The 22,705-nt window shown below is 39.9% G+C and overlaps 1 protein-coding gene and 1 long non-coding RNA gene across 5 annotated transcripts in view; one reads left to right on the top strand and one right to left on the bottom strand.

Moving 5' to 3' along the window:
- Window positions 1-22,705, top strand: part of cadm3 (cell adhesion molecule 3) — a 115,254-nt gene that overhangs the window by 55,800 nt on the left and 36,749 nt on the right. For all 4 annotated transcript variants that reach the window (XM_086271495.1, XM_086271497.1, XM_086271498.1 and 1 more), the window contains exons 4-5: window positions 7,533-7,685; window positions 13,766-13,903. In XM_086271495.1, the coding sequence (XP_086127621.1) occupies window positions 7,533-7,685; window positions 13,766-13,903 (291 nt within the window). The remainder of the gene's footprint in view (window positions 1-7,532; window positions 7,686-13,765; window positions 13,904-22,705) is intronic.
- On the bottom strand, window positions 14,959-17,765 carry LOC147307993 (uncharacterized). Its single transcript, XR_015126007.1, has 4 exons — window positions 17,608-17,765; window positions 16,663-16,815; window positions 16,206-16,296; window positions 14,959-15,619 (listed from the first exon to the last, which is right to left on the bottom strand). It is a non-coding gene; the product is annotated as an uncharacterized LOC147307993 (long non-coding RNA).

Consider the following 22,705-nt stretch of genomic DNA (forward strand, 5'->3'; position numbering starts at 1 on the left):
AGCATTTTTTGCAGGCAGTGGATTTGCCACCTTCTGACCATTTATCAGAATGTAGGTTTGAGGCACTTCTAAATTAGCTTCATTTTTCAGACCGAGAGGCTACGTCCATCATTGATATGCAGTGTATTTTTTTTTTTGCCCTTTTGGCCTCCTGACAGGCTGCTAATGCCAGGCTATGTTTCTGTCATATATCCATACCACTGAGAACGTTAACATCTTAATCTTTGCAAATAGTGCAGAGTTTTGGATATTCTGCTTTCTAAACATTCGGATTCAGCAGAGGAGACTAGAGCACTGCCTTCCTTTGGTTCAGAAAGTTTGAAAAAATGTCTGTGTGTGTTTAAAGTTGTGAAGTCTAATCTTAGATGTTCAGAGTTTCATGTCTGTCCAAGCTTTGGATGTGTTCCAAATGTCAGCCACCTAACAAGTTCTGTGAGAAAATGAGCAGGGGCCTGTTCTTCGTACCGCGCTAAGTGAGTTAGCTGGATGAGATTGTTGACGATTTCGCGTGATCCTGGATCGTTCGGTTCCCCGGAGGCCATCCGGGACTTGCTGTCATAGCAACAGAGCCGTAAGCGTAAACCTGCTGGGGAGCAGGTTTACTTTATGTAAACAGGATTAGATCGTGGCCACGCAGGTATGCCCGCGTCATTCATACGAAAGCAACAGCGATATTCCACCACTGTTTCACCATAAATAAATAACATCAATGTAACTAAAGACAATGCAGCACCTGATCCATTTATTGATTTCACACAGGTCATTTCCTAAAAAAGGGAAATGTACTATTAACATTCTATTACATGTATGTGATTATTACAGATTTAATTCATATTTCAGAGTAGCAATTGTAAATTACTTCGTGTAATCAAGATGAGAGACCACGGCTATAAAAGCGAAGGTGGATTTGGGAAGTCTGTCGCAGCCATGTCCTGTCCGTATACGCGAGCCACCCATTGCGGAAGGTGCAAGATTGATAAGGAGAGTCCTCAGAATCCAGCGTATATTGCGGGACAGACAGGATCCTTTAGCTCAGCGCGACAGTGTGCTCATAGAGAGATATCGATTTTCCCGTGAGGGTATTATTTACTTAACCAACTTGTTGACGAGGGGGTGCAGGACCACCACCTGTCTTTTGTTGCTCTGCCCTTTTCTTGGTTGCTGTTATAAACAAACAGATTATTCCAGGGTCTCTTTCCAAGAGACTAAAAGCAATATAAGTGATAAATATTACCATTCTGTAGAACATTCTTATATTTCACTTTTACCTGTTCCCATGTTCTAGTGGGTCCTGTCGTGGCTCTAATGTGAAAGAGGATAAAATATAACATATTATAATATAATGTAATATAATATTGGATAATATAGTGTAATATAATAAATCTACCCTACCGCCTACTGGTGTTGGCCAGAGGGGCCGATGGCGCGATATGGCAGCCTGGCTTCTGTCAGTCTGCCCCAGGGCAGCTGTGGCTACAACTGTAGCTGCCTCCACCAGTGTGTGAATGTGAGAGTGACTGAATAGTGGCATTGTAAAGCGCTTTGGGTGCCTTGAAAAGCGCTATATCAATCCACTCCATTATTATTGTTATTATTAAATTACTTACGAGTTTAATTTGTCAGCAACTTCCTGCCAGCCCTCGCTCCTTGCTTTTGCAGCCTTTGCAGTGTTCCCTTGCGTTCTGATTAAACTCTGAAACTCCTGAAATCCCTCACTCAAGAGTTCTTGCTCTGCTGCCGAAAAATACCGAGCCGAGCGCGCTCCGTCGACATTTTTGCCGACCAATCAGAGGGTTGCCGATCAATGTTTCTACTATCGATGCGTAGCCCCTTTTACGACACCCAGTGATGTCACATTACTGCGTCCAGCTGTACTAATCGTCAACAGCAGGTGTGTTCGGGGAACCGGATTAGCGCGCTCACGGTTAGCGCGATGGTTTGGTCTTGGATGTTTCATTTGATCTTGGATGTAGTAAGCGACGTACGAAGCACAGGGCCCAGGCCTTCACTTCTGAGCTATATTCCTCTACCATAAAGCAGCCACACTCATATATAACGTTTGCGCCAATCCAGTTTATCTCAAAACTAAGAAATTCATTATATCGAAGGAACAACAACCAAACATCAGTGTGTGACCTATTGACAGACTATTTATGTTGCCCACATCAGCAAGGCACAGCACATGTACAATTTTCAGGTGCTTCTGGATCGATACGTCCCCGTAACTAGATATCATATCGTTTTCGAAAATCCATCACACCTGTACTGGCAAGAAATATACATCGTTTATAATGAAAGAAGAAATAACCCCCCAAAAGAGAGAGAGAGAGAGTAAGAGCCTGGAATGATTAGAAATGGGTGAGATGTAAGAGAGAAAGACGAAGAACAAGATGTGGGGGTGGGGGGGATGAGTAGAGATGAGGGGGAAGAGAATTAAGGAGACTGATAGTTGAGCACAAGGTCCAGGGGGCATGGATAAGTGTTTGTGTGTGTCTGTGTGTGCGAGAGTGAGTGACCGTATGCCTCACACACACCTACACACACACACCCACACAGAGAGGGTAGCTCATGAAGACAAATGTAGTGACCTTGCTTAGTGATAAGGCATGAAGATAAAGTAGTGTTGGATGAAATAACGGGAAAAAAATGCCAAGAGAAACAAAGGTGTGTGTGTCTGTGTGTGCGCATGTGTGCATGTTTGTGGGAGTGTGCAAGACAAAGATGGGAGAATAGACAGATGGAGTGATGAAGAGAAAGGGTGACAATAGTGAGACAGAAAGAATGACAAAAGGGTGATGAGACAAGCAGCCACAGATGTGGCTCAATACCGAGAACGCCAGATAAACAATAAGAAAAGAAAACAGAGGCAAGACAATATGAAACTTGACACACATGTTTGGACTGACCTACCTAATGCTCTCTCTTCAAGATTTCCAAGATCAAATAGCTTCTTACCCCCTGAAACTCTTGTTTTTGCTGACCACTTGTAGTTTCTGCAGGGTTTCACCTAATACACTGAAATCACTGATAAGTGTGATTTGTTAGAGGTGCAAGATCAACAGGAAGAGGTGAACAGTGTTGCCAAGTTAGCTGTTTTCTTCCTAGATTGTGACTTTCAATACCTTTGCTCTTTTGTGAACAAGTTATAGTGACAAAAGTATTCTACTTGGGCTGGTATTTGAGGAGAGGAGAACTATATTTTTTAAAATAAGGTGGTCAACCAAAGAGCCAGACAGATGTGTAAATAAGCTGTACATGTACCTACCTCCTGTCCACAAGTTTTTCATTTTGAACTTTAGCTTGACCATTTAAATTCAATTATTCTTTCTCAAAGAACACATTTTAGCAGAGTGGGTAAACTGTTTTTGGATTCTTCCATGACTCTTCCACGACAGCTCAAATATATATATTTTTTTAAGTTACAGGTGAATAATCTGAAGCAATTAAAACACTTTATAAAATTATAATAACTTAAGCTAAAGCTAGCTAACTTGAATTTTTGACCTGAATCAGCCACGAAAGGTTCTTCTGCAGGCAGTCGTGTGACCTGCCAGGAGGTCCCTCCAAAGCAAGCCTTGACTCTTAGCAAACATCTTGGTCAGAGAGCAGTGTGATTATATGGTCAGTTATTTTGACTACGCTTTATAAATGAGTGGGGTGGGTGCAGTAACATGAATTTTAATGGTCTCTAGAATATTAAAAACTCGCACATAATTAGCAGTAATAGTAAACACTGCTTAAAAAGTTTGTCTCAAAATGAGATTTAAAGATTCATTTTGGGTAGAGAAAATCAAGAGAAAATACTAATTAGGCACACTTACATCTTTACTATGATAACAAGTAGATATCTCTCTCGACACCCATTTGAGGCTGTTGAACCTCTGCTGTCCAATTTTGTATTTTATTGAATGTCTTTTCATGTGAAAGCACACATCCACTACTCTTTCTATTGCTGGATCTTGGACTCAGCCAGGGTAGCCCATTGTCACTGATTCTATTCATGATTTTTTCATGACCAGAATTTATAGATGCAGCTGTGGAGGGTGTTAGCTGCCTTGGTCTCAGAATGTCATCTCTGCTTTTGCAGATGATGTGGTTCTGTTCAATTCCATTTTATTCATGTAGCACCAAATCACAACAACTGTTGCCTCAAGGTGCTTGTTACCCTCATCAAATGACCTCATACAGGGCAGTTTCCGGCCGAGCGTGAAGTAGCACCTGCGGAACAGGCTGAGACGATACACCATGCTCAGGTGGACTGGCAGACACTGGCAAGGCCACTATTCCTTTCTCCACCAATCCAGACACAAGAGCAGCTTTCAGCTCAGCCTTACGCAGAGCTGTGGAGACACAAATGCCATAAAATGCTGCCACCTCATGCAAATCCCTCTTCTTACAGGTAGCCATTCAAAACCACAACAAAAAACTACCTGAGGCTAACAATAACAACAAAGAAGAACCATCTCCAACACGCAAATCAAAAACAGGTGGGAAATATGTGTGGCCACAGGTTAACCAATAAATAAAAATACCACCGACCCTCTCCCCAGACCTACCTACTAAAATCTTAGCCTAGTTAGCTTCTGGAGTGTACCAGGCTCGAGGCAACTTTAAAGGCTAAGCATCAAGTGCACAAAGCATCGACAAGCCTACCCCCGACAGGGAACTAAACATCACCCGCGATTACTCCAAAAATAAAAAAGGCAAAATAAAAAATGAGTGCCTGAAGGAGGAGCTGACGCTCAGCTAGACACTGTGCTAACCGGAGAGAGAGCGCAGCAGATACAATACAACCAAATAAGCCACTGGCAAACAACTCACTAATACTCAATTGCTCTTCCTTCCATTCATATCCCGGACGAGCCCCCACATTGTTACGTCCCCACAATGAAGGTCCAGGGGTGTGTGTGGGGACTGGTAACAAATTGGTACAGAATGAAAGGAAAACAGACAGAGGTGTTTAGTAAATAAAATAGTTTTTATTATAGATAAACTTAACATAAAGAGCCGGCAATGCCGTTTTACCAATAACACTAGAAAAAGAAAAAGGTCGCAACAACAAAGAACATAACAGCCACACTACTCACGTGAAGCAGCTACACTGCTTCCAAAACTCCACACTATAGGATCACCTTCGACACACAATGTGGGAACACCAGAGAAAAACCACCCTCTCACATCCAGTTCATCCCCAGTTTCTATGACCTCAGAGAGGTGTTTGCTAACTGGGCCCAGGTGGTAAATGAGGCCAATGAGCAGACGCTGTGTCCTGGGAAGAGAGAAGAGCAAGAGAGAGACAGAGGGGTGGAGCAAGAGAGGAAGAGGCGGAGAGAAAACACCACACCCACAGAAGGGCGGTTTCAGGAGGCCCAGCTAGGGCCGTAACAACCTCCTAGTCTGGTTCTCAGCTCCGACTTTGCGTTGGAATTGAGTTGCTGCCCAAGTGGAGTAGTATCTCTCATTCACAAGAGAGCGAAGGAGGGCGTGTGGTACTGGTAGACATAATGGTGCTGGATTGGTCTTTTGCGATGACGAAACAGCTGAGCGTGAAAGCTGAGCTGATTTACATTTCCATCTTCATCTAAGGCAACTAGTTGTGGTTAGTGACCAAAATCTCAGTCATTCATTCCCAAACCACTTCAACCACCAGTTGACTTCAAAGTGGGACGTTTTGGGCATGGCTAGCCTGGAGTAGGCTCTGGGGTAGACCCAGGACAAATGGATAGAATAGCTTAGATAGCTCAGTGTCTCACCAGAAGAGCTGAAGGAGGTGACTGGGAAGAGGGTAGACTGAGGCCCTCACAGCTAGAACTCGTAGAAGCAGTATATGATGGTTGGAAGAATGGATGGATCCTTCTAAGGATTGAGATCCTTATCTCGCTCTCCTCCTCTCTTATAATTATTCTGTCTGCACTGACTTTCCATTTTATTGTAGTTAAGCTAACATAGCTGTCCTAGTTTGAAACTGGGAGAAAACACAAAGAAGAACTTGCTAAAAAAACAAAAACTTTGAATGTGAAAACAAATCTGACTATTCACTGTACTTAAGCATGATGGCTTTTTCCAGGTGTCTGCTTTATCACAGCCTGCTTGTTTTGCGTTTAGCCATTATTTGCAGAGAGCCAGCTCTGCACAGAGAACAAAGCTGAAAAGTTTTTCTTGAGACAGAGAGATAGACAGATATACATCTAGATAGACAGACAGATAGGAAGGCAGGGAGACCGGCAGCAATCACAGAGCACAAACACTGCAGAGGTCAATGCTATCACGGAAACGAGCGGTTATTTCGTAGCATTTCATCATCATCATCTATCTCGGTCGCTTGCGCTCTCTCCCTCTTTCATGGCTGGATTTCTCATTGATGACAAAGCCATTTATGTCTCTCTTATTCCCCCTTCTCGCCTCCCTCCTCTTTATCCCCCCCATTCCCTTTCCTCTCCCTTCTGTTCCTCCTGGTCTCTCTCTAACTCTCCTCGCTATTTATGCTTCCTCTGTTTTATTTTTCAGCTTTTTTTTCCCTCTTGCACTTTTCCTCGTCTCTCATTCTCAATTTGCGTCTCCTTTCCATTCTCTCTTTGCTCTTTGTCTTCCTTTGCCTCGTTTGCACTTGCATCTCTATTTTTTACTCCTCTCGCACCTCATCTTCGTCACTCGTCCTTCTCCTCTCCGCCTTACATCATTTTTTCTTTCTCTAAACACCTCTCCCCCTCCCTCCTCCTTCTTCTCATTTTACCTTTCTCTTTCCCATGATTTAAATTCTGCGGATCATCTTTCTTACTTTCCTCTTTGCTTCTCACTCTGCCCTTCCCCTCCTTGCTCATCCTCCTTAGCGCACTTTCTTTCTCTCTTCCCACCTCCTGTTTTCCTCACTTCAGCTCCACCACCCCTTTCATTATTGTTTCTTTTCGTACTTTTTTCGAACTTGTGCATTTGCTGTTCCCCCTCATATATTCCTTACAAACATTTATCAGCCTTTTCTTTCCTTCATCTTCACCATTACCTTCTTAACTATTCATTTCTCTTCTCTCCCTATGTACCTTCCTTTCTAACTCATTCCCCTCCTTCTAACTCCCATTTTCTTGTTCTTTCAGTCTTTCTCCCTACTGTCTCACCTCTTGCACACCCTCCTCTCTATCACCATCCTCCCTGCTTCACTTTATTTTTTTTAACTGTCTGTGACGGTATTCTTTCTTCCCATACCTCTGTCACCTCCCTCCTTTTTTCATAATTTCTTTTATCGCATCCTTTTTCCTTTCCATTCTTGCCTCTTTCCTTTTCTCTGCTGTGTTTGATCATGCTCCACTCTCTTCTGTCTTCTTTCTTTTTTAAAAAAAATTTCTTTCTCTTTTATTTCATTAAAAAAAGAAACCCATATATAGCAGTCATTGGAAAAAAAAAACACTATTTCGCTCTCTAACTAAAGTTTAAAGGCAAAAATAACTGATAAATCAAACAAACACAGCTAATACAAGCTAAATCTCCTCAAACACTTCATAAAGTACATTTCTAATAATTGATATTCTCTTCCTCAGCGCTGAGAGACAACCGCATCCAGCTGTATCGCTCGACATCCACCGAGCTTTCCATCACCATCTCGGAGGTGCAGCTGTCTGACGAGGGAGAGTACACCTGCTCCATCTTCACCATGCCAGTCCGCACCGCCCGCGCCACCGTCACAGTGCTAGGTGGGTCACAAAAATATGTATAAAGCACACACTGTCAGTCACTCTTCATATTGTGGGAGAAATCTGTCATTTTGTATAGAAACTGCTTTACCTTTGATACTGTCAAATATATTTTTATATGAACTTATCCAGAAAGAAACCTGTGGATTTTTCATGTCTTAACTTGGTAAAGAGATAAAAGGACAAAAGTATAAAAGAAAGACGCTTTGCTCATTTTTTGATTTCAATAAAACCTTATTTGCTATAAGTCTAACCTTCCTGTCTCCTGTATGTCCTTGAAGGATCCCTAGGTTTTCATATTTTTCATATTTCTCTGTCTCTTGTAGGCTTTTCTAAAATATCTCTTTGTTCACACTCAGGGCTAATGGTCCACAATGGCATTCTTGTCTCCATTGTTCACCCTCAGCTTGCCTCTTTTGAGGCTGATTGACATTTGTACAAATCAGCTTGACTGCAGTCTGTCTTAATTTGTGACAAATTAAAATGGATTATTCAAAGCTTCTGACATATGCTATTATCACCCCACTCAGTTTTCAAGTTGTTTATTCCCACTTTCATGGGAAATACTACTACAATTATTCCAAGCTGCATTCAGAGTGCACATTCAGAAAGTAAACGCAGGTGTTTTAAATTGCAGAAAAGTCCAACTTGACTTGTCGAGCTGTAAACAACTGGCTTCAATTCATCTTGATACATCGCCATGGTATTTTGCTAGTGCGACCTACTCGCAGAGTTTACCCCCATGCTAAATGAAATTTTCCTTTGTTAATGTCAAACTTGCTTGCACTGGTACGCTAGCATTTTAATGCTGAATCTTCACAAAGTTTGGTGAATGATTGAATCAAATAGAATGTGTTTAATTTGTGCAGTAAAAGACAGAGAGATCCCCACCTTTAGTTCAGAGTATAGATGAAGTTGGAAAAGCACCTAAAACAACCATTTCCCATTAAGCTACCCAACTTCAAATCAAAAGGTCTACTCTGCCAATCTTCTGTGCCACTAAATAAAACAAGAAAACATGTTTAAATATTTAACAGAACATCTGAATGCTAGTACTCAATAGTCTTCCATGTAATGGTTTCATACTGTTGCTTAAATCTGTGCATAAGGTTGTGGAGATATTATTGAGAGATATTATTGCCAATAAATCAAAGAATTAAAAACATCCAGATTTTCCAAAATTGAAATAAAGTTTAGGTCACCAAAAAGTGAAAAGTTATGCAAGTTTAACAGAACAGTTTGCACAATGATAAATGTGTTATCTTCCAGTTCCTACAGGTGTCCCAGTGTTTGCTGCTTTGTTTTTGCTTCTGTCCACTTCATCTCAAACCAGCTCAATGACTTTTAAGTCTGGTCTTCCATCATTTAAAGACTACCATCTAGTTCTTTTCTCCTAATGTTTTGGGTCATTACCTTGTTGTAGAATGAGCCCCGGATAAACCAATGTGTCTTCCGCTGCCTTTTCCCCACCATTTGGACAGCAGTATACAGTACTAAAAATACACCAGTGGGTGTCATAACAGTTTCTTTCAACATTGCCCTCATATGGACACAGGTTTAGGTAAGTAAGCCGGGGCATCTATAAGAACTGTTAATTTAGTTCCACAGCTACAAAGCATTAGATGAATAGGTTTGTAATCAGTGAAAGAAGTGTGTTTAATCGGAAATTGAGCTTTTAAAACTTCTTTACCTTACTTTTCTACATTTTGGTATTTTTACATTGGAATTAAACTGCACATATTAGCCCCCCCCCCCCCAAAAAAAAAGTCAAAATAAAAATAAAATTGAATACATTGGTGCAATCTGAAGGGTAATGCAAGTGTAATGAATGCCTGCAGCCTTGAATAAATTGCCATCATCCCGTCAGTGGAGAGTAGGCTGTTTTATTGATTGGATATTGGCGTAATTGGCTTTGGACGCTCTTTCAGGTATTGACTTTTATTAGCTGAGTTTTTACTGGCTCTCTGTGTCAGCTTATTCTGTCTATATTTAATGATTTTACTTTGCATGCTTGGCAATAGTGGAATGCACCAACGCATAAACAAAAGATAATTATTTTATACATGGAAAAAGCAACTGGCGGGATATTTCTGGGAGGCAATGATGGACAAATTCACAGCCAACACTTAAGGGCATCTAGTGCCACTTCTAAATTGGTGTGTAATGAATTTAAGTCATTATTTGTGCTGAAAACTCTCACATTAGTATGTATTCAATAAAGTGGACTTCCATTATTTCATTTTGCATTTCCTTCTAACATGGAGATAGAATTAATATTTACTGTAAGTTAATTTGTGATATTGATGAGATGCAATTTCCTCTTGCTTTTGATTCAGCACTTTATAATTTGCCAGCAAATTCCTGGCTGAAAAACCAAGCTGCAGAGGGTTTCGGCCTAATTCTCTTGGAGAATGCACTTAGTGGAAACAAGAGATTTACATTTAGGGTGGGGCATGATTGCTCTGTGATTGTTCTGTGGCTCAGCGGGCAAAGGCTTTTCCCCCATATTTGAAATTAGTCAATCAACAACACCAAAATGATGGATTCAATCACTATTGTTGAAACGTATCCCAAATGTTTTGTCAGTGCTACAATATTGAAAATAATAAAACCTAGTTCCCCTGGACAACATAAGCAGTGTGCTCAATAATGATTTTTTTTAATTCATATTGGGGGGGGGGGAGGTATACTTTGAAGCAAGCATGAGGGCGGGTCCACTTGAGCTCTTAAGAGCCAAATTAACACGAGAATCATTTCTCAGTATTTACTTAAATTTTGCAGTAATTGTGTTTCAAGCATCTTTTATTCTCTGTAATTGACGGCTGTGACACTGTATTCTGCGTTCAATAAATATTTCATGGCTCCTGAGAGGGAGCAAACCCATTAAAAATGTATGGTAAAATGTCTAAAAAAACGCATGGACCCCCTATGGGAAAATCAAGCAAAGATATCGAGTTTTGGCAGAGCAGCATTTGTGTGTGCATGTTTCATCCTTGTTTTGACTTGTTCTGACCGTCGTGCACAATCACACATCAGCACATAACTGGTGAGCGTGGCCAGTTTGCATGTGTCTGTGAGAAGGAAACGTGTGGCATGCCTCCGCTCTTGAGCTAACCATAGAATAATTTATAATGGCTTTATTCTCTTTTATTCTACTTGTAGAGGAAAGGGTCTCAACAGGACTTCTCCAGCCAATTCTATATATCCAGTATTATTCCCTTATTAATATTCAATGCTACTTTACTGCCAGAGAGCTTCTGCACACAGTGCACTACATCAAATACCGCTACATTAAAAATTGACCACATTTTTTTTTAATGTATACCATGGCTAGTTCACAGCACTTTTTTTTTGACACTTCTGTTCGTCTTTTTGCAGTGGTTTGGACAAAATACTATAAATACATTCTGTTAATCTGTTTTCTGTCATTTGCTGTTTCCTGAATTTTATAAATATTTTGGAACAAAAAGTAATAAAATATAAATTTTCTTTCTTTCCTTTATGGCCTGGTCCTAAATCCATCTAAACTGTTGGCTTAACCATCTCCGCTTTCTCTCCTGCTATATAAGCAACTCTGTCTTTCCTGCCTTAATGCATAAGAAGGCAGTTTGCAGTCAAACCGAATGTTTATTATTTGCAAAAGCAGAATGACAGTAAGCGCCGCCAACATTTAGAGAAATGTGCCGCTCGCAAAAGCTGCAGATGGTGTATTGCAAGTTTAGAAATTTTTCTCCTCTTACCTTCAGCCATGGTGGTGAAGAAAAGTGGATACTGAAATATTTGGCAGAATGGATGTTTAGTCTTTTTTCTGCTTGCATTGTTTTCACTTGTGCTCCAAGTTAAAATAGCAGTTAAGCAAAAAATGTGTTTAACCAACTGTGCCAGAATCTGGAAGAACACCCTCTGGGAGAGTAGCATGAAATTTTGGTTTGGCAGCAGGGCATCTGGTGTTTCACTTGGCTAAAGTTTTTTGTTTTTTTTTCACCTGACCTTTGGCTCATGCTGTGTTTCTGTCCCTCTCTTTCACTCCTGTAAATGGTCATCCAGGCCACCAGTATTCTTGCACAAATTGCGTTCACCTTGTCTTTTAGATAATGAATCCTGGAAGTTGCAATTAATATTGTATGCAAAATATGATCTACTTGACATTATGAGCTGACCTGAGAATGAATGCAATGCTGACTGAAACTGTAGAAATACATACATGCAGAACCCTTGCTGCTGATTTTGAAGGGATAATGCGTTATTATTATTCTCACTGAATTAATTGCTTTTCCATGATCATCAGTAGACAGCCGTCGTGCCATTTGGGGCTTCACTGCGACTGTTGGAATACTTAATATGTGTGCCACAAGTACTGTTGTAATGTTAAGTTAATGAAGGATTTAATCGTTTTCCTTTGGGAATATTTTCTTCTATATTTGGTTTCTGTAAGCTACCGTCGTGTTTTGAAGTCTTGTTAAAAATGTGGTGAGCGTTTCAAATTTTTCATGAGACTGTGAAATGCGCAGGAGAATATGACCTTTTTTTGTGGATAAAGAGAAAAATTAGACAGAGTTAAGGGTTTGTTGTATGTTTTTTGTGTAATTACCCAGTGAAATGTGTTTTGCAGTTAATTCAAACATAAATTTAAAAAACAAAACACTTTTGTTCTTGTAATTGATTTACTGTACACTTTTTTGCAATAAAAGGCATTGCTATAAATTTCCTTACAGCCCCATGCATGGGGTGGGTCCTTTGGCAGTTTTATAGAGACGAGTTTCTTTCCGAATGTTCTAAAATGTATTGTTTGTGCTAACACCAACATCTATTTCATCCGAAGTATTTTCCCCTCACTGCATCAAATACTGGCCTTCTGTCAGATGCTGATCGTGTCCCTCTCGGCGATATTGGACACTGATGGATCACGGCCATGTTTTAAAAAGTGATAATGTCTGCTTTAGGAAGCTGCAAAGTTGGAGGTTTTCGCAGGTTTCTTAGCCAGGAGACTGCAGTTTGTGTCCCATTTGGAATGCTGTGCTTTGCATTTTTTCCTTTATTTTCCCTCACCGATTTGTTATCATCTGACTCATATCCACTAGTTTAGATACTTAAAACTGCTGGCCTTGGTTCAGTTGGGTTCAGGAAAATATTGTAACATGTGTTAAAGTACATGGCTAGGCTGCTGCCTCTGCGACTCTGCCCCGGATAAGCGCAAGAGAATGGATGGATGGATTGTGTTAAAGTATACCCCTTCACAACATCAACCCTGCAAGTTGAACAATTACACTGGTCATTTAAATATGACACAAGCATCCCTAAGTGACGGGTTGGGAGTGAAAGATGTGAGACACCAGCAGCTTTGACGAAAACGTCAGTATTTGACAGCCTAGTAATGAGAATGAGCTGTTTAGTCACAGCAGTTCACCAACTGAGCTTAAATGCTTCTGCAAGTTATGCCATCTTACTGCTTTTCAAACAGGCATGCAGATTTCTTGTTTTCTCATTTTATTTTAAAAGACAAAACAAAAAACTGAGATATTTGCTCTGGGAAGCTGGAACTGGGGGAGTGTTTTGCCTCTGGGCTGCAAACATTAAACTCGGATGCCCATTCAGCCCAAAGAGGTGTAACTGTGCTGTGTTTAGCTAACAGAAGCAAGTCACTTCCTTCTGAGACTGAAACAGTCATTATCTGCACATCCTAATTGGCCGCCTGTTAGCAAAACTGGGGGGAAAAAATGTCTAGTGCACCAGTCATGGCAGATACTTATAATAGAGACAGCATGTTCTGATTCTTCTGGAAGGTCAGAGCTGCTGTGAAATGGTTACGAACCATATTGGGTGCAAATCATAGCAAGCCTGCATCATTATTTTTCTCCCAGCTGGATTCTATCAGAGCTTTCCAAGTTGCCCAAATAGATTCAAGCTTGTCTGCGATATTGTGGATGCTGCTGCACATTTTGCTGATAGGCCACAACTTTGCAGACACATGCAGTACTTGTTAGAAACTCAGCAACTGGCCTTAATTTTACAAGGTTAGCCCTGCTGCATAAAAGTCTTCTCCTTCTCTCTTTCTAACTCTAAAACTCTTTACTCTTTAGGTGTGCCCGGCAAGCCTCAGATCTCAGGCTTTGAGCATGCAGTGAAGGAGGGGGAAAAAGTCACCCTGACCTGCACCAGCACTGGCAGCAAACCCCCCGCCACGTTGCACTGGTACAAAGGAGACCAGCTGCTGAAAGGTGAGAGATACGGACAGTGCGTGCAATGCTTTGTGTCTCTCTTTATAATTTTGTGTTATGTGCACGAGGATGTTGTGAGGTCAAGAAAAATGTGTGTTGCACATGTTAGTTTTTGTACTCTAGCTTGTACTCCTGGTGAGGATTGTATGGGTGTGGCTGTGTGTTTGTTTAGGAAAGCTTGTGTGTCATTATGCAGCTGGAAGGATACTCACTGAAAAAAATATGTTGTTGGATTTACTTAATTCAATGGTGGACATTTGTTGCACACAGATGTTTTGCTTTGGCAGCAACTTAAACAATTGAGTTAAATTAACACAATTTATTCATGTTCAATAAACTTGTGCAATTTGTGTTGATAAAATGTGACTTAAACATGTTTTGATGAAGTAATTTGAGCTCTTGGAATATTTTAATCCTTCACAATTTTCTCACGTTATCCCAACACGATTCAATAACTTTTACCCAATACTACTTGGTCACTTAAATACTACATGTTATCTTCAAATTACATTTTGCTATTATATTCTAGTATCAAATACACAATTTTCAAATGGAGGCCTTATAACAGATTGTATTGTTCTCTTCCAAGATGGTTGCTGGCATCCACCAGTAACCTTTCAAAACAAAATGTCTAATTTCACTGCAGTAGGTAAAGAATTAAACTGACATTACTCCTCTACTGAATCTATATAAATCAACAGTTAAATAATGTCAGTTCTTCCGTGTTCTCTGGAATCAATCACAGCAAAGAAATTGGACTGTTTCTTTTGAAAAATGTTGGGAAAGAACAAATCAAAACATTCTATTTAAGGCCTCTAACGTCAAGATTCAGTTAAACAACAATTATGACTAAACAATTTGAGGTAATGTTAGTTTCCATTAACATTAAATTAGGTTACTGAATTGGCAAACACCTTCCTATTAACACTACCCATTTTACCCCAATAACTAAAGAAATTAGCACTTGCAGGTCAAAACCTTTATTCAAGAGACGCAAAAATAACATTGATACAGTGACTGTCAAAAATTACAGCACTGATCATACTGTTACATCTTGGTTCAAAACAGCACACTTAGAAATATTCAACGTTCTTTACTTCAACTGAATGAAACTGAAAATACCATTTCACACGACCCATATGGGATATTTAGACTGTATAACTGTTCACGCTACATCTCTTCACTAGTAAAAGAAAGAAAAAATACAAAGAGAAATTTAAAAATGCTGCCAAACAGACAAACAGAACTTTTACAGAGCAAAAGGAAAAACAAACAACAACAAAAAACGGCTCGTCCTCATGGCAGTTGCAGAGTATATAAAAATGAACCCTGCGATCCGTTCCTGGAATTGAGCTTCAAAAATGCAGCAGAACAAGTGTGAGATTTAAATGTCCTCTCACCTAGAGCTGGTCACCTCACATGCATAACAGTGAGCTTCGTTGCAGGAGCAGTTTTGTCTTAGTTGTGAGCTTTTCTTGAGAGCTGAGTTGCATCCAACTCCATTACCACCCATTGAATCACCTCAAAAGTGTAGCAGAGTTGTGATGGGTAACTCATGTTGAAGGAATAAAAAAGGTCCAAACAGCATGGCTACTGCAAAGGTCACGTTATCCAGATCTTGAAGAACAACATCAGAAAAGTCATTGCCTGCCACATCCTCTGGAGACAGATGTTCATTGTGGTTTTCTCAATCTGTGCAGTGGCCTCAGTCAAGTCCTGGTTAAACACAAAACATTTCTTTAAGATTCCTTTTTAAACTCATCTCTTTTGAATCTACCAGTTCTAATGTTAGAGTAATTTAAACCAATGCAAGCAACATAGTAAATAGCTATAGCCAAAGAGTGGCCTGCCATGCTGCCATTCATGGTCTAACAGAGTTTCTAAGAGAGGGTGAAAAACATAATAATTTCAAATGCTTTACATTAGTTTTTGTTAGAAAGACACCGGCCCATCAGAAATCCAGGCTATGTCACTCAGAAGATGTTAGAATTTAGACTTTCAGCCCCACAATTTGGTTAGCTGTTGGTCATTTTTTCAAACAAAAGCTAATATAAATATTGGTGGGATTTTCCTTTGTTCATTAGAATGACAAATTTAAAGTTTTTTCACACTGATGTGACCCCTAATACAGGGGTGGGGATGGGGCCTCAAGGGCCGGCGGCCGAGTTCACTACCAGGCCTCATGTGAACTTCAAATTATTAAAGAGGACTACTGGTCCTAACCAGTCCAATGACGATCAAGTGGATAACTAAATGCATTTTTAAATGTTGCAAAGCCACAATCTACTCATAAAACACTCACCATGAACTCCTGCACCAAGATGTTGCAATTGTCTTTCACACAGATGCGGAGCACTTTGATGAGGGACTCCGAGCATTAATGTCATCCTTGACTATTATAACAAAGAAAACAGAGATTTGTGAACTTTTCAGTAGCACAGAAGAAAATGATCCCAGACAAAAACTCTTGACTTTTTAAACCAGTCAACATGCAACACCAGCATCTACAAAGCAATATCAAAAGTTCCTGTTTGACATCAACTTTATGGATATATAGTTTCCAGAACATTTATTTTTAAAAAAAGATAATTTTTTCTCAGTGGGCCAGTAAATGCATGACGAAAATTATGGCATCCTTTTAGTGGAATCATTACTCACAGGTAATAGTTGACTGTTTCAATGGATGTAGCATAAAAATCTTTTACTGACCTAATGCAATACATATACACTTTGTAGTTAAAGAATTTTAAAGTTCTTACTGTCATTATGGCAGCTACATCCTTTAGCTTTGTGCCCTGTTCCCCCGATCACTTTGCAAACACTTTCAGCAGACTGTCAGAGAAAAACTCAGCTCCGTCAGAAACCTTGACTGTAAAGGCATGGTTGGGATGCACTGGAATGCTGCATTTTATCTGAAATGACATAAAATTATTTTGAAATAACAGCAGGCACTGTGCTTGGTTAATCAGTAATGTTTTGTTGAATAAAAACTGTGTTTCCAGATCTTATGGGATTAAAAAAAATCCAAAGATGTTTGTTTCTGATTTGCAACCCAACAACCCACAAGTTACAACCTCATTTCAGTTCAAGTGTGCATTAATGCGAGTCCAGTAATCACCTTTCTGGCAATACATACAGGTATAAGTTAAACCTATGGCAGATTTTGTGTAAATAATCATTCTGTACATTCGATAATCTTTAATCCTACAACTGTTTACAACTTGCATAGTTCCCATTTCTGTATAGCTGTATATCCCAGATTCTGTAAAGTTATTTATTTCATATTCTGTATAGTTTTTCATATTTATATCCTGTTCATATCCTGTACATAGCTTGTACTCACTACAGCCTGTACATACTTATAGTTATAGAATATTCACAACATACTTCATACCGTGTACATTATAACATACCATAATAGACCCATTTCTGTAATATACTCACATATCTATATTATTGCTAATATATATTGTAATATATCTATATCACTAAAGCACTTCTGGATGGATGCAAACTGCATTTCGTTGCCCTGTACCTGTGCATGTGCAATGACAATAAAGTTGAATTCAATTCTATTCAATTCTATTCTGTTCTATTTTGGATCTCTCAGTTGTATTAATAGGGTGAGTATGCATGCACCTAATAATTATAAAAAACCTATTATAATTAAGTTACAGAAACGAAAATAGAATATACTTTCTTACCATAACACCTTGAACCCACAATCCATCAGCTGACTCCTGGTGAAATGCAGAATAGAGGTCATCTCTCAATGTGCAGCAAAAAAAACAAAAACAAAAACAAAAGGACAGCAGGTGAGGGCAGGAGGGGTAGGGATGTAAGCTAGCATGATGCCGCTGATGATATTAGCTAAAGCTGTTCAATGTCCAAAATCTCACTAACACCACGGTGCAGTAAATACACAATGTAACTGAAGAGTCAGTTGACAAATCTATTCACACAGAAAACCTAATTATGTTATGAGTGCCTCGTAATTAGGTTTAATGTGATATTACGGCTCTTGTGCCAAAGACAAATTCAAATGAAAAAGCGCCAATTCTTTGACAACAGATAAAACAGCAAATAAGCTAACGGCTCTTTTTTAGCATGTTACATGGCGACACTCTAGACGTTTAACTACATTTGGCTGAAATATGGTAAAAATGAATTCAAAAAATCAAGACATACCAAAAACGTAGAGTTGGCTGCTCGACTTGACTGAGATGGATGCCTTTTTTAAACCACGATCCAAAGCCCACGAGATGAAATCACGCGTGGTTTCACGAGATTTAACGTTGCTATCTTATTGACTTACTTCACCTGAACATGATATGAACAATTTAATACACCCTTTCTGCATATCATGTAGTTTTTACACTATATAGTTACATTTAACTTTAAAACATGAGGCAATTGTGTTAAATGCATGCAAGATGCTTACATAAATCCAAGAGATGGCCAGTCCCTTTTTTTCAGTGCTCTGAAGGAATGCAAGGATGTGTTTTTTACTTGTGGTGTGTTTGTGTGAGGTTTCTGTGGTCACAAGTGTTTATGGGTGACTGTCATCCTTGATTGTACGCTGTGTATGGGTATTTGCAAGCGCGTATGCGACATTGGTGCGCATATGCCTCACGTTTGAGCATTTGCAAGATCATGCTGCGTGTGTATTGCGTCCTTGCCATATTGCCTGCTGTCTCTCTGTGTGCCCTGAACCTGTGTGTGCATATGTGTGTGTGCATGTGCGAGAGCAAGCTGCTTGTGAGCCCGAGTCCAGAAACGTGCTGCGTGTGTGCCCTTCTTTCCCATCATTCGTTCACACATGTGGTGGCTTTTATTATATTTTGTGTGTGTTGTTCCATAGCTTATTTGCACAAGTGCACGTGTATGTTGAGCCGCAGCATATCTGCAACTGGGAGTGACACAACAGAGAGCAAGAGATAGCGTGGGTCGGATCTAGTTAGGGATAACGAAAGAATCCAGCAATAAAAGGCAGGGCGGAGGAGAGGATGAAGGGATGAGGCTGAACAGAGAAACTGAGGTAGGGAGAGCTTTGCATGAGGTCAGGCTGACTAGTCTTTTGTTACAGATAAACGGGAGAAATGAGAAGGGAAGAAAGAGGAAGAGGCACAGCAAAGACAGAGAGGATGTCATGAGAGGACAAATTAACTGGCTTCTTCCAAACAGATAAGCTGAAAATCAAGGAGACGATTGGCAGCTTCTGACTCACAGTGGTATTGGCCGTGCTTTCGTTTCTCCAAATTGCAACCATCTTTCCCATAACCCCCCCTGCTTCTTGTTTCTAAATCAGTCAGAGGTTTTCTGTTTTGCTTTACCGAGCAGAACAAACATGTTTGAAGTGTTGTTTCTGTCGCCCTTTTGCTCCTTCCACCATCTGCCCTCACACGAAAAAAAAAAAAACAACAACTCTGTAAGCTTTAAGCTCTCATTGTCCTGGAAGAACAGCGCTCTCTGTCTGTCGTCACAGCTCTCCAACAGATGCCGCAAATCCTACTTTATATACAGCAGGGGTGGAAATAATGAATTACAAATACTCATGTTACTGTAATTAAGTACATTTTTTGGGTACTTGTACTTTTACGAGTAATTTTTCAAGTGTGTAATTTTACTCATACTTGAGTACAACTTACACCATGTAATCTACTTCGCTACTTATAAAATCAAAAGTCACTACTGAGTACGCCCACAATTTGAATTAATATTCAAACCTTTCGTCTGCATTTTTGCAGCCAATAAGGCCGTGCAATCGCAACCGCGCCAATTTAAGACGTAAGCAAAGAATAAACTCCGCTGCAGCAGCAGGCACAGGTGTCTGGAGGTGCTAAATGGTGGAGTATAAACTACTTTATAGACGAAAGATTTGGAGACAAAGAAGCCAAAATGGAGACAGAGGACAACACTGTCAACCATGAAAACGACGTAGAAAAGACGGAGGACGCGTGCCCGTGGCTATACCTGGAGGAATTTTTCGTGTACAGAGGGAGAAAAGGAGACAGCGTCCAGATGCAGTGCAAACTTTGTTTGACCTCTACAGTCATTTCAGCTTACAAGACTTCAGCATCTAATCTAAAAAAACACATTGAGGTAAGAGGTTTTACAACTATACGTGTATGATATTGCTTTCTTATTTTTCATGTGTGTTAAGGTTACTAGTTTGGCTAAGATATTGTCACCGCCATTGGTTAGCCTGATATTAAAATAAGACGGAGCTAGCTAATGTGCGTGTGTGCATGCATAATTGAGCTACAATTCGTAGGAATGTTTTAGCTTATTATTTGGATAACCACCGTCATTACAATAAATTAAACTTGTAGTCATTTAAAACTCACAGGCCTACAATCAGCTGGCCTATTTAAAAAAACAAACAAACAAAAAAACAAACAAACTTGAACACAGTGCTGAGCTGCATCTCAAATTAATCTTCCAGCTCTCAGCTGACATGTACCAGAGCCCGATTGATGGATCAGTTGATCAGTATCATTGGCCTGATATAGGTCTATCATAGTGACATGGCTCTTAATCAGTAGGGTTATATGTTTCCCAATATGATATCTTTTTTTAAAGAACATAATGTGGATTGGTTTTATTTGTTAGCTGTATGGGCAGCATTTTTGTGTATGTGATCCCTTTTCTTAAATTAGATTTGCTAGATACACATATTTTGCTCTCTTAGTATTTTTAGGACCTGACTAATACTGAAAACTTTAGGGTGATACTGATAAAAAGGAGTTAAAAATTTAGATACTGATACATTGGTCGATACTCTTTTTACAGATAGTATACATATTACAGAACTTAGAATGTATACAGAAATTCATGTTTTTTGCAATGATCGTTCAAAATTGGTTTACACTTGTGAATAAATACAGCAATATATCTGCAAAATTTATACTATGCTCAACAATCAAAGATTAGCTCAAGTCTAGTTGAATAATGTTTTAAAAATGTGTTTTCTTTTAGTGTTAATCACAGTGATGTTATGAAGTAATGTATGAACCTGACGTATGATAATATTTATCTCTACAGAGGAAACATCCATCGAAGACTGAGCAGTACAATATCACTGTGGCATCAACATCTCGACAGCGAAAGACCACAGCCACACCAAACAAGCTCTCAGCAAATACACAAGCCAAGTTACCAGACCTGATGTTGAGAGCTGCAAACAAACATGTTCCACAAGCAACTGTTGACAAGCTTGTCATCAATTTCATATGTGAGGGTCTACAGCCATTTGCAGTGGTAGAACAGCCATCTTTCAAAGAATTGGTTACCACATTACAACCTCAAGCCAAAGTCATCTCCAGACCCACTGTCCGTGCCAGAATCTGTGAAGCTGCTGATCACATGAAGATGACTTTGGTTGCAGAATTGGATAAAGTCAAATTTGTTGCTACCACTACTGATTGTTGGTCAGCTCATCAGAAAAGTTACCTTGGAGTCACATGCCATTGGATAGAGGAAGCGTCCCTGGAAAGAAGATCTGCAGCACTAGCATGCAAAAGATTGAGAGGGTCTCACATATTTGACATGCTTGCTGGTGCGCTTGATGATATCCATTGCCAATACAAGATTAGAGGCAAAGTTGTAAGAACCACAACTGATAGTGGATCCAACTTTGTCAAGGCCTTCCACATGTTTGGGGCACAAAATGATGCAGATGAAGCTGAAGATGAAGCAGACCCAGAAACTATTGACCTGACTGACCATAGGGACTACCATGAGGCAAGTGCAATTCTTGATGAAGACTCTGGTTTGGAGTATCAACTCCCGCCTCATCAGCGATGTGCATGTCACCTGCTAAACCTTGTGGCAACAACTGATGCTGCCCTAGCAGAGAGCATGAATGAAACCTACAAGAGGCTCTCCCGTGCAACCTTTGCAAAATGCCAGGCCATTTGGAACAAAACTGGCTGATCTCATTTGGCTAATGAAGTGGTGTGAGCTACAGATCATTCGTCCCAATGCAACACGATGGAATTCAACCTACCTTGCCATTGAAAGGATAATACGCATCATTGATGAGAAGGGGGAAGATGCCATCAGGAGCATTTGTGAGGAGTTCAAGGTGAAAATGTGAGTAAAATTGGACACCTACCAATATGGTTTCAAATTTTGTGAATTTTCCTTAATGGATGGTTAAAAACGTGAGCAGACTCTTAATATTAAATCAGAAGATCCCTATTATAGTCATGGTGGGTTTTGTTGTTGTGTCTTACAGGTTGAGTCCTGCAGAAGTTGCATTCCTAAGGGAGTACTGTACCACCATGAAGCCACTGGTGAAAGCTTCAAACATCCTTCAGTCTGAGTCCACTTCCTTTATGGGATGGCTCCTGCCAGTAATCCAACAACTACTGTCCAAACTTAGCAGGCTGGAGACATCAAGCAAGACATGCGTGCCACTCATCAGAGCCCTGCAAAATGGCCTTCAAAAGCGTTTTGGAGCGATGATGGAGGATCCAGAGTTGGCTGCAGCTGCAGTCCTCTTACCCAAGTTCAAGACTTCCTGGACTGACAGAGCAGATGTAACAGAGGCTGGTAAGGATTCATGTGATCCCATTTTTGTGTGTTTTTACATTTGAACACATGCTTAAGTGAGTATTTCACCTAATACATTGTAAGTTATTGATGGTCTGTCCTGAATACTAAACAATCCTTTTTGAGAATTTGCCGATTTTAAATTTGTGTTCAGGAATAATCACTGAAATTTAAATAACAAAATTGTGTTATCTACTTGCAATTACAGCCTTGACATACATCAAACAACATCTTGAAACGACAGAG

Source organism: Aulonocara sp. 'chitande type north' Nkhata Bay, linkage group LG18, assembly GCF_057382095.1.
Source record: "Aulonocara sp. 'chitande type north' Nkhata Bay isolate Kocher_YH1m ecotype deep benthic linkage group LG18, A_spYH_male_GT1.1, whole genome shotgun sequence".
NCBI lineage: Eukaryota > Metazoa > Chordata > Actinopteri > Cichliformes > Cichlidae > Aulonocara > Aulonocara sp. 'chitande type north' Nkhata Bay.